Below are 18,516 nucleotides of genomic sequence, written 5' to 3' on the forward strand. Positions count from 1 at the left end.
GAGATTATCCCATCACAATTTCAAGACTAGGCAGCATGGCCTAAAGGAAAGGTCGTGGGCCTGGGAGTCAGAAGACTTGGTTTCTAATCTGGGCTTCACCATTCTAATCTGTGTGACCTTGGGTAAGTCACTTCTCTTTGTGCCTCAGTTACTCATCTATAAAATGGAACTTAAATCTTACTCCCTCCTACTGAGACTGCTAGCTGCCTGTGGGGTAGGGTCTGTGTTGTGCTCCGAGTATCTTGTATCTACCCCAATGCTTATTTCAGTTCCTGGCACATAGTAAATGCTTAACAAATGCCATAAAATAAAATAAGCACCCCTCTCTTCCCCACTCCTGCCTAGTGGGTGTCTCGTGAGAGGAGGATTGTGAGACACTGTTCAATCTTTCAAACATCTTCTACCCCTAGGAGACTCCTCTTATTGTTGGATACAAGAATAGATAAAATTTCACAAGCACTAGAAATGGCACTTCGCTAAAGCATCCCACCTAGGAATCAATGGCTCCCGTGGAAACGTGAACTCGAGTAATTCTACCAGCATGGGACCAAGGCCTTAGTGCCAATTAAATACTGGAAGTCATTTAAAGCCTTTACTCTCTTTGAAAAAGAAGATTGGGCAGTTCATGGGAAAAGAGAGATTGGTTGAGTTTTGTTTCTTTTTTGTCTTTCAGACTGGCAAATGAGGAAGCAAAATGGCAGCAGTTATGTAAATTGTTCTGCCTCCTGCCTTTGAGGCTGTTTTTGAGGGAAAATACTTATGATCTGCATTGATTTCTGCTTTGGTTTTGTTTCTAGATGAGGAAGGATCTCTCCGACCTCTGCATTTGCTTTGTTTGCTGTTTCCTTGTCTTCTCAAGGACTCTCAACCAAGCACCAACCCTCAGGTCATTTGTAGTACAGCAGCTCAAATAGTGGAGGAGAAGGCAGTGCTTGTTTCAATGGAATGACCAGAAATTTGGCTTTGCTCTCTGTCCTTTTTGTGATTATTAAAATGTGGTTGGAAGGTGACTTTCTAGAAATTGATTCAAATGAAAAAATAATAATTATTCCTGCATGAGCATTGACAAGCAAACAAAAGCCCGTTCTGTTGTCTGAGACATCTTTAAATAAAAATGCTGCCACTCCAGACATAGACGGATGAAGAAGCACAGTCAGTCAACTGTATATATTGAGTGTTGACTGTGTGCAGAGCATGGTACTAAGCGCGTGGAAGAGTACAATATTGCCTAGTGGATAGAGCACGGGCCTGGGAATCCGAAGGACCTGGGTTCTAATCCTGGCTCCGCCACTTGTCTGCTCTGTGACCTTGGGCAAGTCACTTAGCTTCTCTGTGCCTCAGTAACCTCGTCTGTAAAATGGGATTAAGACTGTGAACCCCATCTGCGACTTGGTCTGTGTTGAACTCTAGTGCCTGGCACATAATGAGCACTTAACAAATACCATTAAAAAAAGAATGGGCACAGTGCATGCTGAACCAATAGAGGAGTCTGGTCACAGTGTGGCCTCGCTTGCCGTGTCTTGGTTGGCATTTCCTGTGGCAGCTGCCACAGGAAATGCCACAGAGACTGGTCCCCTTACTCGCTCCCTCCCCCATTGCCTGCAGAGTCCAGAGAAGAGGGATGAGTGGACTGGGTGAGCCAAGCAAGAGGCTGGACCAGTCATCCCTGGCAACGAAAGGATGAACTATATGAACTATAATAATAATAATAGTAATAATAATAGTAACAATAACAATAATGGTATTTGTTAAGCTCTTACTATGAGTCAAGCCCTGTTCTAAGCACTGGGGTTGATACAAGCCAACCAGATGAGAAGCAGGGTGGCGTAGTGAATAGAGACAGGCCTGGTAATCAGAAGGATCTGGGTTCTAATCCTGGCTCCACCACTTGTCTGCTATGTGACCCTGGGCTAGTCACTTCACTAGTTTGTGCCTTGGATACCTCATCCATAAAATGGGCATTAAGACTGTGAATCCCTTGTGCGATAGGGACTGTGTCTAACCTGATCAGCTTGTAACTAGCCCAGCACTTAGAACAGTGCTTGACACATAATAAACGCTTAACAAATACCATTATTATTATTAGATTGGACCCACTGTCCCTGTCCCACATGGGACTCACAGTCTTAATCCCCAAGAGAGTATGGAGTGCCTCTCTGACCACCTGTTGAGGGAATTGCCTCACAACATTCGTGCGGGACAAGGCTCTTGTGCTGAATTCTGCTAGTTCCCCAGTTTCTGCCTCTTTCAGTCACTGGAGGGTCATACCTATTCCACCTCTTCTAGCCTTCCCATTTCCTTCACCAACTTGTTCTGGCTGGTGAAGCGCTCTTTCTCCTCCCCTTCTTTTGCACATTTGTTAAGCGAACATCAGATATTTGATCTCAACCAACTAATTTCCTGCCCTGTTTGGTGTCACTATCAACTCACCCCTCCCCCTCACAATGGAAACCTAGTGGTCTAATCTCATCCTTACATTTCTTTTCTTATTTTTTCCAGATTCACGGCCTTTCCACAACACCAGTGCCAATTTGACAGAAAGGTATTGTCTGTTTCTTCTCGTTCTGCCCTGACCAATATCTAAAGAACCAGCAGCCAAAAAGCATTCACTGCCCAGTGGTTTCTGGTGGTTCAAATTCATGTTATAGCTGAAAACCAAACACAAAATTTGATTTCTCTTGGAGTTATCATCAATATTTTCCTCTTAACTTGAGATTCTCCTACCTGTAGGAGTTAGTTGACTTTGCATGTTAGAAATTAGAAGGATAGTTGTATACATCACTATAGGAATTCATATGGGTGTGTTTATGCAAATCTCTAAGTAAATACATGTTGATGTACTTATGCATTCAGGAGACTTTCCCAGAAACACTTTTTTGTTCCATCAATCTTAGCTGAAAACACAGATGATGCTGCCAATTTCTATACAAAGGTTTTTCTCTAAAAGCAGTATCTTCTACCTCAACAAATAAAGCAGTTCTGTCATTCCTATTATGCATGTATACTCACCCTGCATGCGCATAGAAAGAAATTACTCCTTACATTTCAGCAGGGAAGAAAGAGGTTGGTTCTGACTGTCCTTTCTTTGATATGTCCTTTTTCCCTATTGTCATGAAATATATAATTTCTGACAGCTGAGGAGCCAATGGATATGATCACTATCTCTGTCAAATCAGGCTCCTGTATCATCTACCTAACTTATTGGTTTGGCAGTGTCCTGAAGAGATATTCCATACCTCCCTCTCTCTAGAATAAGGGGGTTCTTTGACCGTGGATGTTGCCAAAAGATTTAGAGCAAACTGCATTTCTTTGGGGAAGAGAAAATCAATCTGTAGATTTGGTTTAATGTTCCACACTTGAGTAGTAGATTGGATTAATATGTCCATCTCTCCTCCAAAAGGAAAAATGCAATCTTGGAGTGAGGTATGGAATATCTCACCAGGACACCGCAAAAGCAAAAAGTTGGGCAGATGATATGGGACCCCAGTTTGACAGAGGTAGTGATCATATCCTTCGACTCCTCTGCTGTCAGAAATTGTATATTTCATGACAATGGGGGGAAAAGGGCATATCAAAGATAGAAGTAGTCAGAACAAATCTCTTTTTTTTGTTTGTTTCTTGGCATCTTTGGAGGGTGGAAATTAAGGAGTAGTAATCCCAGTTCCTTTCAAAGTCTGTAGGTTCCATGTGGGCAAAGATCATGCGTACCATTTCCATTGTATTGGACTCTCCCAAGTGCTTAGTACAGTGTTCTGCACACAGGAAGTACTCCAATAAATACTGTTGATTAATCGATTGATTCAAAGTCTAGAGTCTGGCCCCTCCAGAAGGCAAGACTGACTGTTTGGTGAGGCCCTAATTATAGACTTCACATATCAATCAATCAGAATTGGTAGATACGTTCCCTGCCCACAGCGAGCTTACAGTATAGAGGAGGAGTCAGACATTATCATCCTGCCAGAAAGCAGATTCACTTGCTTTTAAGCAGCCAATCAGTCCCTAAAGGCACAATCCCATAGAATCAAAATCTTTGCATAAGAATTTCGTACTAGCCATAGAACTGCACAGAAAATCCATAACTCTTTAGTTGTGGATTTGCACTTGTTTGTCCAGGAGTCTATTGCAGTAGTACCCAACAGTTCCAGTGCCACACAAGGAAGAGGAAAGTTACTACTTAGCAGCAGAAAGTGCTGTGGCATGCTCAGTAAGAGATTTTTAAACAACATCTGAAATAAAGCAGTCCCCACCCAACTTGGTTTCTCAGCCCAGTTCTCCTATAGTGCAGGAGTTGTATTCTTGCAAGAGCCCACACTAAGGAAAACTCCCACTTTAGTTTTCATGTGTAATCACACACCTGCACCATCATCTCTTCCAACATCGTGGCTCAGTGGAAAGAGCACGGGCTTTGGAGTCAGCGGTCATGGGTTCAAAACCCGGCTCCACCAATTGTCAGCTGTGTGACTTCGGGCAAGTCACTTAACTTCTCTGGGCCTCAGTTACCTCATCTGTAAAATGGGGATTAAGACTGTGAGCCCCCTGTGGGACAACCTGATCACTTTGTAACCTCCCAGCGCTTAGAACAGTGCTTTGCACATAGTAAGCACTTAATAAATGCCATTATTATTATTACTATCACATCAGACTTGTCCTGTCGGAAGGCCCCTAACTCCCTCACCACTTTCTACTGAAAACCCGTAGTGAAAATGCATATATTTCTGCCCTAGTGAGTATCAAGAAATACAAGTAGTGCACCTATTTCTGCCATAATCTGATCAAGGATAGTATCTGACTGAATATGATCATAGAAAACAGACATTACCAGGAAAAAATCCACTGGCATCCACCCTTGCTCCATCTTTAAAATGAGGTTCTCTCTCTTTCCTATAGCATCTCTGAAGAGACCTATAATTTCCCACCACACAGCCCTTCCAAGAAAGATTTTGAAGGGAAAAGTGGAACGAAAGTCAGTCGCACCTTCAGCTACATCAAGAATAAAATGTCCAGTGGCAAGAAGAGCAAAGTAAGTAATTGTGGCGCGCTCCTGCCCTAGGGTGTAGTTTGGCTTTTCTGAGCATCTCCTGTGGCTCAGTCGATTTATTCAAACACCAGAACATGCCAGTTAACTTGCCCATGAACTCAGACAGTTGGAATCACATTGGGACACGGAGGGAATTACATTGAAAAGTGATGGGGAAGCTATGATTTTTGCTGATGTGGAGAATGGCAATAGGGTTATAGGAGGAGCTCCAAACACAGGATTGTAAGTGATACTTTTTTTTCTTCCATTTTCATTTCACGTCATTGGCCAGGGGGCTCTGAAAACTTGCTGTTTGACTCAAGGATATCTCAGGAAGGAATGGAATCGGGAAAGAGCTAAGCCTTGCTCATCCGCCCTTTTTTCCCCCGAAAAGTTAGACTCTTCAAATGAATTGGTTTTGTTCGGTAATTCACCCTAACCCTTTTTGTTATTGTATTTGTTAAGCACTTACTATGTGCCAGGCACAGTACTAAACACTGGGGTCTTGTCTTATGCCGTTAAGTTGTCTCCGACCCATAGCAACTCCAGGGGCACATCTCTCCCAGAACACCCCAGCTCCATCTGCAATTGTTCTGGTAGTGTATTCATAGAGTTTTCATGGTAAAAATACAGAAGTGGTTTACCATTGCCTCCTTCAATGCAGTAAACTTGAGTGTCCAACCTTCACTCTGTCCTATGCCACTGCTGCCCACACATGTGAGTTTTGACTTATAGCAGATTGCCTTCCACTGGCCAGCCACTGTCCAAGCTAGAAATGGACTGGGTATGCCTCTCCTTGACTCTCCTTACTGTAGTCAAGACTGGTAGAGTACTGGAAACTCTCCAGGTACACCCTTGAGCAGGGAAGCACTGGGGAAGATACAAGGTAATCAGGTTGGTCACTAGCCCTGTCCCCCCGTAGGACTCTCAGTCTTAATCGCTATTTTGAAACTGAAGTAACTGAGGCCCCGAGAAGAGAAGTGTCTTGCCCAAGGTCACACAGCAGATAAGTGGTGGAACTTGGATTAGAATCTAGGTCCTCTGACTCCCAGGCCTATGCTGTATCCACTAGGCCACGCTGCTTCTCTGTGCCCTCTAGACTGAAAGCTTATTGTGGGCCGGGAGCATGTCTAAAGACTCTGTTATATTGTACTCTCCCAAGTGCTTAGTACACAGCTCTGCACAGAATAAGTGCTCAATAAATGCAATTGAGTGATATGCCACCTAACAGTAGGAGGAGCCGATATTGTAGAAACCGCACATCATTTAGTGGTAGGTTTGTCCATAGATGTAACACTTTTGTAAAAATCCTGGAAAGGAAGCAGTTGACTTATTCAAGTTGATCGGCCTAAAGGAGTAGGGCTTGAATGAGGGACATTAGAGTCAAGTGGAATCTGATCAGTGAGAGAAGGGGAAGTCTCCAGTCGATTCCAATTTCCAAGAGGTTACCTGGGAAGACAAGCAACCAAGGGAACCAGTACTCATATCCTAGAGGAATTCCACAGAAATCAAACTTAACAAGAAGCACAGTTTCTCAAATTAATAGTAATTAATGGTGGTATTTGTTCATTCATTCATTTAATCGTATTTATTGAGCGCTTACTGTGTGCAGAGCACTGTACTAAGTGCTTGGGAAGTACAAGTTGGCAACATATAGAGACGGTCCGTACCCAACAACGGGCTCACAGTCTAGAAGGGGGAAACAGACAACAAAACAAAACATATGGACAGGTGTCAAGTCATCAGAATAAATAGAAATAAACCTAGATGCACATCATTAACAAAATAAATAGAATAGTAAATATGTGCAAGTAAAATTAATAGAGTAATAAATCTGTGCAAACATATATACAGGTGCAGTGGTGAGGGGAAGGAGGTAGGCCCGTGGGGATGGGGAGGAGGAAAGGAAAAAAGGGGGCTCATCTGCCTCTCTTTCTCCATGCCTACACTGATCCTTGGGGATTTCAATATCCACATCCTGATGACCCTCTGCTGCCCACCTTCTATCACTCCTCAACTCCACTGACCTCCTGCTTCACCCCACCTCACCCACTCACCATCTTGGACATACACTCCTATCTCTAGCTAGCCATTGCCCAATCTCTACCCTCACCAATTCTGAAATCCCTCTGTCTATCCACAATCACCTCACTCGCCTTCTCTCCCACACACTTCCTCCCCATAAATCTGGGGGTTTATGGGGTTACCATATTCTTCAGGAGACTGCAGAAGTTTTCTGTTGTGGTAGTATTAATAGAAATATTTGTTGAGCACCCTCTGGGTGCAAGGCACTGTACTAAACACTTGGGAAAACAGAACAGAAGCATGAAGCATATTCCTGTCCTCAGGAGCTGAAACTCTAGTGGAACATTCAAACATAAAAATAAGCACAAATGGATATTTCAGAATAAATTGGCCAATTATAGAACTGATCACAGGTATGCATGTAAGTGCAGAGGGAGTATGTAACTAGGTAGTTTCTGTCTCAGATTATGTCGACAATGAAAAGTAGAAACATGTTTTCACAGTCACATCCCTTACTAGGTGCCAAGCACTGTTATTAAGCACTAGAGTAGATGAAATCATATCAGACACAGTCCCTGATCTACACAGGGCTCACAGTGTAAGGGGGCAAGAGAACAGGTATTTAATCCCCATTTTACAGATGAGGAAACCGAGACTCAGAAAAATGAAGTGACTTGCTGACAGCAAGCAAGTAGTAGAGCCAAGATTAGAACCCAGGTCTCCTGAATCCAAGGCCCAAGATGTTCTGACTGGGGCACACACTGCTTTTCACACTGAAATTCAGGATTTTCACCGAAGAGCAGATGTGTCCATTTTGGGTCTCGACTTGATTTCTTTTCCCCTCTTTCCCTTCACTCCTCCCTCTCTCCATCCCACCGAGGGGTTGTGTTCCTAAGTAGCTAAATAGCTCAATGACTGAGAAGTCCCAGGGCAGAGGAGCCCAGAAAATTCCCCACCTGGACAGCAAGGGCCCAGAATCACGATCTGGCTGTGATTTGCAGGTCAGAGGCAAGAAATGGATCTCCCCTTCTGCAGGGCCGCGAGGCCTGCAGTGAGTCACCTGGGCAAGCTCAAGTCTTGTGGCTAGATCACAGGCCTGTAAGTCAGAAGGATCTGGATTCTAATCCCAACTCCACCACTTCTCTGCTGTGTGACCTTGGGCAAGTCACTTCACTTCTCTGTGCCTTAGTTCCCTCATCTGTAAAGTGGAGATTAAGACTGTGAGCCTTATGTGGGAAAGGGACTATGTCCAACCCGATCATCTTGTGTCTACTTCAGAGCTTAGAACAATGCTGGGCACATAGTAAGCACTTAACAAGTACCATAAATATGATTATTATGATTATCATTAGCACAGTGATCTCATCAAGACCCCCCCATGGGAGAAAGCCTTCTCAGGGGCAGGGTTTGTCCTGTGTATGTCTGGTTCGGGTCATCTCACTAGAGTGGGTGGGTGGGTGGGAGGGGCCGGTAAATGGAACCTAGAGAGAAGGTGGTCATCATTGGAAGAATCCATTTTGAGTCCATGTGCTCAGCCCCCACCATCCCCCCTCGGTCATCTCTCTGGAAATTACAACACGATTGTGCAAATGAAGCCAGTTCCCTTTTTCAGACCTATCTTCACCATGCGGTCATCAAGGTGTGGACTGGTTTTAATTCCCCAGAGGCTTAAGCCCATCTGTGTATCAAATGCACCGACTCCTGATCTGGCCCATTTCAAGAGTTTTGGGAGAGCGAGTTGGTGGCCTCTGTGCGTATCTTGAGGCTTTGAGCTGAAACAAGAGTGGGCGGGACTTGTGGTGCTGATTTCGGTGCTGTGTGGGGAATAGGGGATGTGGTGACTGAATCTAGCACATCTGAGAATGGATCTCTTAAAGTTAAATCCCCTACCTTGTGCTCTGGTCCTAGGGCAGAGGCAATTAATCATGTTTATTGAGCGCTTACTATGTGCTGAGCATTGTACTAAGCTCTTGGGAGAGTCCAGCGGAAAAGAGTTGGTAGACATATTCCCTGCCCTCAAGGGCGGTCCACAGGTGTGACCAACATTAAAATAAATTCATTCTTTCAGTCATATTACTGTGTACTTACTGTAGAAGGTAGTGTGCTGAGCACTTGGGAGAGTGCAATATAACTGTAAACAGACACATTCCTTGCCCACAATTATGGATAATGTACATAAATACTGAGGGTCTGAGAGTGGGAGCGATTAAGCATCATGAAGTGATGCTCTTTGCTTCAGTCTCATCTCAAAAGTAGCAACCCCTCTGCACACCTTTGTTTACTCCACCACATTAGCGTGGCTCAGTGGAAAGAGCCCAGGCTCTGGAGTCAGAGGTCATGGGTTCAAATCCCGGCTCTGCCACTTCTCAGCTGTGTGACTCTGGGCAAGTCACTTAACTTCTCTGTGCCTCAGTTCCCTCATCTGGAAAATGGGAATGAAGACTGTGAGCCCCCTGTGGGACAACGTGATCACCTTGTAACCTCCCCAGTGCTTAGAACAGTGCTTTGCACACAGTAAGCGTTTAATAAATGCCATCATCATCATCATCATCATCATCATTAGCACAGCCGAGATGCCAGTACTTACCGAGGAATTCCTTGGGGGTCCGTCAGGATTTTCTGGATTTGCTGCTCTCCCTGGGGAGTTGGGGTAGAGCGCAGTTATATTGTATTCTTCCAAGCACTTAGTATAGTGCTCTGTACACAGTAACTGCTCAATAAATTTGATTGATTGCTTGGTTGAGGAGCAGTGGAGTGAGAGATAGTGGGAAGGGAAAACCTCCCCCACAGGCAGAACTCTCCCTGTCCTCTTCTCTGCTCTCTTTCTCTCCTAGGTTAGCTGTCTCTGCCTCCCCCTCCACCACCGCAGCACTGCTTCTCCTCCTCCTCCTCTCAAACCCCCCCTTTCCCCTTACCCCCTTATTTGGCAGGGTCCTGAGACAATTATACATGGAAAGCACCCATGCACATATCCATAATTTATTTTAATGTCCATCTCCCCCTCTAGACCATAAGCTCTTTGTGGGCACAAAGACTCGTGGGCTCCTCATACTCCCCCAAGCTCTTAGTACAGCGCTCTGCATGCAGTCAATGATCAATAAATACGTTTGATTGAAAGGGAGTGTAAAGCAGTTGTGTTACTGGTTACGCAATTACTATGTGCCAAGCTTGAAACTTACCAGGAAACGGTAAGGCCTAGTAAAAATAGCATGGGTCTGGAAGTCAAAAGGACCTGGGATCCAATCACACTCCTCCTGTGTGACCTTGGGCAAGTCGGTTATATTCTCTATGCCTCGGTTTCCTCATCTGTAAAATGGGGATTATAGACCTGTTCTCCCACTTAGATTGTGAGCCCCCTGTGAGTCAGGAACTGTCTGCCCTTATTATCTTGTATCTACCCCAGCATTTAGTACAGTGCTTAGGATATAGGAACTGCTGAACAAATGCCAGAGTTATTATTAATAAGCACTGGACTAGATACATAAGTTGTAAGACTGCTCATTACTTCGTCAAATTCTAATATCCCCAATGATAATCAATTAATTGTATTTATTGAGCACTTACAGTGTGCGGAGCCTTCTACTAAGCACTTGGGAGAGTACAATATAACAGAGTTGGTAGATATGTTCTGTGTTCCCTGCCCACATGGAGCTTACATTCTAGAGGGATTGCTTAGGAATAATAGCTTATCAATAATGATAATAATAATAACTTAGGAATTTCACCTAAAGTGCCCATCACTGGTTTCCTATTTCATTAATGATTCTGCAAATGCACAGGATTTGACTTGAGACAGTAAGGCTGTATAATTTTATATGAACAGTATATGCAAAGCCCATAGAGGGGAAACAAACAGCACATGGTTATCAGAATGGAAACAACAAAACTTGAAACAGGAAGTGAAACAGGAAGACTACACTGCTGCTTCTCTCTTGGCTATCTATGAGAAGAGCAGTACACTCTTAAAGGGACAGCTCCTCAAAGTTGCTTAGGGTTTAAGAAGAATCCCAGGTGACGTTTTTTCTAAGCCACTAAGTTCACCATCATACACCAAAAACTCTCAACTGTGGGAAGATTGGAAATGTCAGAGTAACTTTTACCAATACGTCTAGTGTTTTGGGCAGCAGGGTATTTGAGGCGTCAGTTCCTTGCCTGAAGCATGACTCAGGGAGTAGCTTTGGGCAGTTGGGCTCTTCTGGTATTCCATTTCCGAAGCACCAGAGTGTAAGGGGACTGAGACCCCTCTGTCCCGCGCGGCTGCTATAAAGATTAGGCGGTGTTGTGTCTACCAAAGCTCTCATAGAGTACATTCCCAACCTCTTACTATAGTGTTCCGCACCTACAGTGTGTATTCATTCATTCATTCAATCGTATTTATTGAGCACTTACTCTGTGCAGAGCACTATATTAAGCGCTTGGGAAGCACAAATCGGCAACATATGGAGAAGGTCCCTACCCACCGGTGGGCTCACAGTCTAGAAGGGAGAGACAGACAACAAAACAATCAATCAGTCAATCAATCATATTTATTGAGCGCTTACTGTGTGCAGAGCACTGTACGAAGCGCTTGGGAAGTACCAGTTGGCAACATATAGAGACAGTCCCTACCCAACAGTGGGCTCACAGCCTAGAAGGGGGAGACAGAGAACAAAACCAAACATATTAACAAAATAAAATAAATAGAATAGATATGTACAAGTAAAATAAATAGAGTAATAAATATGTACAAACATATATACATATATACACGTGCTGTGGGGAAGGGAAGGAGGTAAGATGGGGGGATGGAGAGGGGGACAAGGGGGAGAGGAAGGAAGGGGCTCAGTCTGGGAAGGCCTCCTGGAGGAGGTGAGCTCTCAGTAGGGCCTTGAAGGGAGGAAGAGAGCTAGCTTGGCGGATGGGCAGAGGGAGGGCATTCCAGGCCCCGGGGATGATGTGGGCTGGGGGTCCATGGCGGGACAGGAGAGAACGAGGCACGGTGAGGAGATTAGCGGTGGCAGAGGAGCGGAGGGTGTGGGCTGGGCTGGAGAAGGAGAGAAGGGAGGTGAGGTAGGAGGGGGCGAGGTGATGGAGAGCCTTGAAGTCCAGGGTGAGGAGTTTCTGCCTGATGCGCAGATTGGTTGGTAGCCACTGGAGATTTTTGAGGAGGGGAGTAACATGCCCAGAGCGTTTCTGGACAAAGACAATCCAGGCAGCGGCATGAAGTATGGATTGAAGTGGGGAGAGACACGAGGATGGGAGATCAGAGACAAGGCTGATGCAGTAGTCCAGACAGGATAGGATGAGAGCTTGAACGAGCAGGGTAGCGGTTTGGATGGAGAGGAAGGGGTGGATCTTGGCAATGTTGCGGAGCTGAGACTGGCAGGTTTTGGTGACGGCTTGGATGTGAGGGGTGAATGAGAGAGCGGAGTCGAGGATGACACCAAGGTTGCGGGCTTGTGAGACGGGAAGGATGGTAGTACCGTCAACAGTGATGGGAAAGTCAGGGAGAGACTGACAGGTCTCAGTCTCTCTGAGAGAAACTGAGAGAAACTGTTTTCTGAGAGAAAACAGACAGGTATCAACACCATCAGAATAAACAGAATGATAGCTGTATGCACATCATTAATAAAATAGAATAATAAATATGTACAACTATACGCAAGTGGTGTGGGGCGGGGAAGGGGGTAGGGCAAAGGGATGAGGAGCAGAGGAAAAGGGGGGCTCAGTCTGGGAAGGCCTCCTGGGGGAGGTGAGCTGTCAGGAGGGCTTTGAAGGGGGAGAAGAGAGCTAGTTTGGCAGATGTGTAGAGGGAGGGCATTTTAGTCCAGGGGTAGGACATGGGCCAGGGGTGGATGGCAGGACAGGTGAGAAGGAGGTCCGATGAGGAGGTGAGTGGCAGCAGAGGAGCGGAGTGAGTGGGCTGGACTGGAGAAGGAGAGAAGGGAGGTGAGGGAAGAGGGGGCCTGTGGTGAGGGCCAAAGCCTAGTGAGGCGGCCATGCTTCCCGGCAGCCTTGGCTCTCCGGCCCAGCAATGGAATTTGCTGACCACTTACTATGTGCAGAGCACTATACTAGACCCTTGGGAGAGTACAGTACAATATAATTAGCTGACAAGTTCCCGGTCCATAATGAGCTTATAGTCTAGAGAGAAATATCATTGATTTTTGGTGTTGGCAATGGCTAATGATAGGCCATTATTCCTGTCCAGTGTCTCTCCTCAACCATGCCCAGTGGCTTCAACCAACCAATCAATCAATCAGTCAGTGGTATTTATTGAGTGCCAGCCAAGTGGGTAGGGCATAAGCCTGGGAGTCAGAAGGACCGGGGTTCTAATCTCAGCTCTGCCATTTGTCTGCTCTGGGATCTTGGGCAGGTCATTTAACTTCTCTCTGCCTCAGTTCTCTCATCTGTAAATGGGGATTGAGATTGTGTTTTATGTGGGACAGGGACTGTGGCCTACCTGATTATCTTGTATCCGTGCCAGCACTTAGAAGTCAGTTCCTGGCACATAGTAAGCACTTAACAAATATTATTAGTATTATTATTATTACATGTGTACCCACTGTGCTATATTGTACTCTCTCAAGAGCTTAGTATAGTGCTCTTCACACAGTAAACACTCAATAAATGAACTTTATTGATTGATTGATTGCAGAGCACTGTCCTAAGCACTTGGGGAGAGTACAGTATAATGGATTTGGTAGACATAGTCCTTGCTGGTTATGTTGCCGATTTGTACTTCCCAAATGCTTAGTACAGTGCTCTGTACACAGTAAAGAAGAGTGAATGGATGAATGAATGAATGAATGCCTACAAGGAGCTTACAGTCTACAGGGTGAAATGGTGACTCATCAAAATCCAATCAAAAAAGAAACCACTGGGCTTTTCATTTTCTAATTCTATTTTTTTCTGAATATTAATTACCTTGTTTGGTCGCTTTTGAATTTAGAAAGGAGAAACTTTTCTCATCCCTCAGTGCCTCCCAAGCTCAGCTGTATTTAAGCTTTCCCTTTTGAACATTTATCTCCTTGCATGGCAGAATTAAACAATGAGATACCCTACTAAAAATTCAGCATAGTAAGAAAGAAAAAAGCAACCAACTCACTGCAGTAGCCTCCGTTTCAGTGATTGTTGAGGGAAATAGAGAGTTTTGAAACTGAGTCTTAAAATGAGTCTGCATCTGTGAAATGGGGATACAATGCCTGTTCTCCCTCCTACTTAGACTGTGAACCCCATATGGGACAGGGGCTGTGTCCACCTGATTCTCTTGTATCTGCCCTAGTGCATAGTATAGTGCTTGGCACATAGTAAGCACTTAATAAATACCATAATTCTTGTTAAAATTATGTTTTGTTTCCAAAGGACTTAGGTATTTTGGGTGGGTATAAAATGTATTATCTGTAAGAGATGGCTGTATGCAGGGTTTGGAGTTGGTTCTGTTTCCTGTGTCAGTTGAAACTAAGGTAAAAAGGTGTTGTTTTCAACCTCCAAATAGTTGAAGTTGTCTTTAAGTAAACTATCAGCCTCACCCTTCCTCCCTCCCTCCCTCCCACCCACCCTTCCTCTCAACTGCCTCTGGCTTCCTCTTGCTTATTCTCTACTGGCAGCAGAAGCAGGGAGCTCCCTTCTGCCAGCATGATCTCCTAATCCAGCAGATTAATTTATTCGGGGGAGAATCATGTCGATGAAATGGGGGTTGTTTAGTGAAGTCCCCGAGATTACAGTGAGGTTCGTAGGATTTAAACACAGGGAGGTAAGAGCCTGACTTTGTTGACCCTGAAACTTGACCAGGGAATTGAGAGAAGGAAGACCTTCAAGCCGTCCTTTCGAACTCAAAAGAGAATCAGTTGAACAAGTCGTTTTGTTTTGTGTGTGTGTGTGTTTTTTAGAACGAATTTTTATTTGTGCATTTTTTTTTCTGGAGTCAGGGAGCATGGTCAGGGAATAATTTACAAATTTGTGCAGTACTTTGCCTTTGGAAGAATTATAAGTGTCGAGAGCTGCCACAGCAAAGAACTTGCAGCACTTTTAAACTCCAGTGCCTTTAGACTTTCTGGTGTCGACAACAAAATGCCTTCATTTCAGCATGTTATACATGGAGAAACATTCCGTGAAATCTGGGGCCTTGGAGAATAGCACTTTAGAATAGCTCCTTGCATTTTTTTTTAGTTATTCATTTTTGCTGTGTGTATGTCGATATAGGAATCGCTGCTTTGTTCAGATCAGTTTCCTGTTTTGTAACTGAAGCAATTTTTTGGTTGTCATTGTTTTTGCCTTTTGTACACTATCTTGCAGTATTGTCAAATGGTATGTATCCCTGTATTTCTCAGGGAGGAGGCACCCTGTCCCAGAATTGAGCCGTTATCTCTGTCTCCCTGGAGGAGATTGAAACATTTTTAATGACTGTGCCTTCTATTGGAAGACTCCAGTGGGAATACCCTCCCCCATCTCAACACACACTCCCACACTTCCACACACACTCACAGATCCAGAGGTGGGTGTAGGTGCCTGGCCGCCCCCAAAGTTTTCTCCCACCTCAGTGTGAGGAGGAACTGTGATTTGGACCTGAACATATTCTGCCTTTCAGCCCTCCTCAGATTTGATCATTAGGTGGAGACCAGCCCGCTTACCATGCCATGCTGCTAGACCGAATGGGTTTAATGATTAATTTCCCCTAGCACTGTAAGCTAAAGGGTGATGCACAGGACAAATGAAAGAAAAGAAACACCCCAGGCTGCAACTCTGAAAGCATCGACCTGAGACTTAATGGCATGTGCTAAAGCATCGAAAGCTACAAGTCCATGTTTGTTTGTTTTTTTAAAAAAAGTGGAATGCCACCCCTGTGAGAACAATAAATTGTTCCTCTCCTGGAAGCTTTTTCCATGGTACACTGTGGGCCTGGCATCAAAAGCATTTGTTTATTTGAGCTGTGGTACAAACTGGGGCAGCCTCTGTGCAGAGTTGTTTGGGATTGCCTTGATGCTCAGGAGACAGTTTTACCCAAGCTCGCCAAGCAAAGAAGTTGGAAAAATGATTCCTATTCATTGTGTTGGTTGTTCCTGGGCTGTTTTGATTCTGTTCTCATGTTGCACCATTCATCAGAGGAGAGCAAGATATTTCCACTGCCAGGCTTGCCAGCTCCCCCAGGAGAGATTTAAAAAATGTCTTGGGCCTTATGTCCTATTTGATCCCTCCACAGAAATAGCCATCCAAGCCCCATTCGGGTGGCCCGACATCCTTAGACATGTGTCAACTTCCTAATGGGTAAATAAATAATACTCTGGTGTTTTTTCCTTCAATAGGAAAAGGAGAAGGAGAAAGACAAGACTAAGGAGAAAGACAAGGATACCAAAGAGAAAGAGAAGGACAAGAAGACCCTGAATGGGCATTCATTCAGCTCCATGCCAGTCGTTGGACCAATCAACTGCTACCAGTGTGCAAAACCCTTCACAAACAAAGACTCATACACGTGTGCAAGTAAGAGGCGTTGTTCTTTCTGCCGAGGGCCCCTGCTAGAGGAAAATGACTAAGTCAGTTGGAGGGGAATACCGTACTCAGCTCTCATCTTTTTGACAGTTGTCATTCCCATTGAGCAGTGATTGATTTTGAAGTGGTGTGGCGTCTCATTACTTAGGAAGCAAGTTTGAAAAAAGGGAAACCTGAATGTTTCTGTATTTATTCTGTGGAGACATAGCTCGTAAGGGGCAGGGAACATGTCTGCTAATTCTGTTGAATGGTGCTCTCACAAGTGCTTAGAACAGTGCTTTTGCACATAGTAAGTGCTCAATTAAATATCATTGATTGGTTGGCTCACCCCAACTTGGATGCACCATGTTGGACAATTATCATTAGTTGCATAATCGTTGTGGGAAGGGGATGTGTCTACCAACTCTACTATACTCTCCCAAGAGCTTGGAAAGGTGCTCTTCACACAATAAGCTCTCAGTAAATACCTCTGATTGATTGACTGATTGATGGAGGGGGATTATCAAAGAAGAATTGGGATGGAGGGAGGAAGGACCAAATCTGAAATTTTCTTCTCATCACCGTGAAAGAACCTGGAGCTGGTCAGAAAAAGAGGCTGCCAGCCTCAGCTGGTAAGGAAAAGTCAAGTGGAATGTCCACCAGGAGCAGGCACAGGTTATATGTGATGAGCACGTATTTCCTCAAATGAGAAGCATTGTGTCCTACTGGAAAGAGGACAGGCCTGTGAGTCAGAGGACCTGGGTTCTAATCTCAGCCCTGCCAGTTGTCTGCTGCCTGACCGTGGGCAAGTCACTTAATTTCTCTATGCCTTGGTTACCTCATCTGTAAAACGGGGATTAAGACTGTGAGCCCCATGTGGGGCAGGGACTGTGTTCAACCTTGTGTCTACCCCAGCACTTAGGACAGTGCTTGGCACATAGTAAGTACTTAACAAATACCGTTATTATTATTATTGGATCCAGACACTTGAATCATTCTTTCAATTTTGCTTCCAGACTCAGTTTCTGACCTGAACTCTTTCTCATACATGTAAATTGAAACAGTAAATTTTAAGCACAGTTCCCAAAAGATGATTCGTCTTTTCTAAGGTGAGATGGAAGGTTGTGGGATGGTGCTTCCAAATCACTTTGTCTTGTTTACTGGGTGTTCCTTTCATCTTGTTTTTCACACATCACCATTGGATTAAAAACAAATTTGATTTTACTCTCTCGGCCAGTGTCGATTTGGTGTGAACCAGATCGGAGGATCGAAAGAGCATCTTAGCCTAAGGTTCTCTTTCCAGAGTTTTAACAGAGCATCTGAGACTAAGTGAACTTTGGCATTGTCTAAAGTAGGGGGAGCAGTGGAAAAATCTGGTTTCCAGGTGAAATGTGTTGGGAAGATTTTGATCCTGAGTCACCCAAACTAACATATAACTTGCCCCAACCGATCTCCTCTGTAGTTTTGCTTAAACTTCCCAATTTCTAAGCCCAGTTCTGAGGAAAACCCATCAGGGAACCTAAGTCATCCTTTTGCTTGGAAATACGTCATTTCAAGGACTAGGTCTTTGCTCTGAATCACATTTGTTTGGGGACATTAGCATTCTGGATCGGCTCTTCACTCTGTGGCGTGCTATTGTGAACTGTGTGATTTGGGTTAAACAACCTCAGTCATTATTTTGGCATTTGATGCTCAACAGAGAAGAGCCAGAAGATGAAACAGAAAGGGGATCTATCCAATAGGTCCCAGCTCCACCTCTGACATTCACCCTGCAGTTACGAAAAAGAATGAATTTACATTTTTAAAAAGCCTCCGATTGGAGTGCTCCTTGTGATCAAACAGGTACAAAAGATAGGAGTCGGACATTGGACTTTGGTCAAAGATGAGACAGTGTTTGGTCTCCCACCCATCCTCGGGGTAGGGAGGGCAGCGACAGGAGCTGAAGAAGGTTGTTGCATTCAGTGGCAAATACCAGGCGTGGAGAAGGGCCAGGCATGACATATATCTTGTAATATGTGTGTTTCGGG

At 44.6% G+C, this 18,516-nt stretch overlaps 1 protein-coding gene across 9 annotated transcripts in view; it reads left to right on the forward strand.

Annotated features, from left to right (window-relative positions):
* AKAP13 (A-kinase anchoring protein 13) overlaps window positions 1–18,516 on the forward strand; it is a 324,907-nt gene that overhangs the window by 250,446 nt on the left and 55,945 nt on the right. For all 9 annotated transcript variants that reach the window (XM_038746250.1, XM_038746251.1, XM_038746256.1 and 6 more), the window contains 3 exons: window positions 2,500–2,542; window positions 4,888–5,020; window positions 16,327–16,501. In XM_038746250.1, coding sequence (XP_038602178.1) covers window positions 2,500–2,542; window positions 4,888–5,020; window positions 16,327–16,501 — 351 coding nt within the window. The remainder of the gene's footprint in view (window positions 1–2,499; window positions 2,543–4,887; window positions 5,021–16,326; window positions 16,502–18,516) is intronic.

Source organism: Tachyglossus aculeatus, chromosome 5, assembly GCF_015852505.1.
Source record: "Tachyglossus aculeatus isolate mTacAcu1 chromosome 5, mTacAcu1.pri, whole genome shotgun sequence".
Lineage (NCBI taxonomy): Eukaryota > Metazoa > Chordata > Mammalia > Monotremata > Tachyglossidae > Tachyglossus > Tachyglossus aculeatus.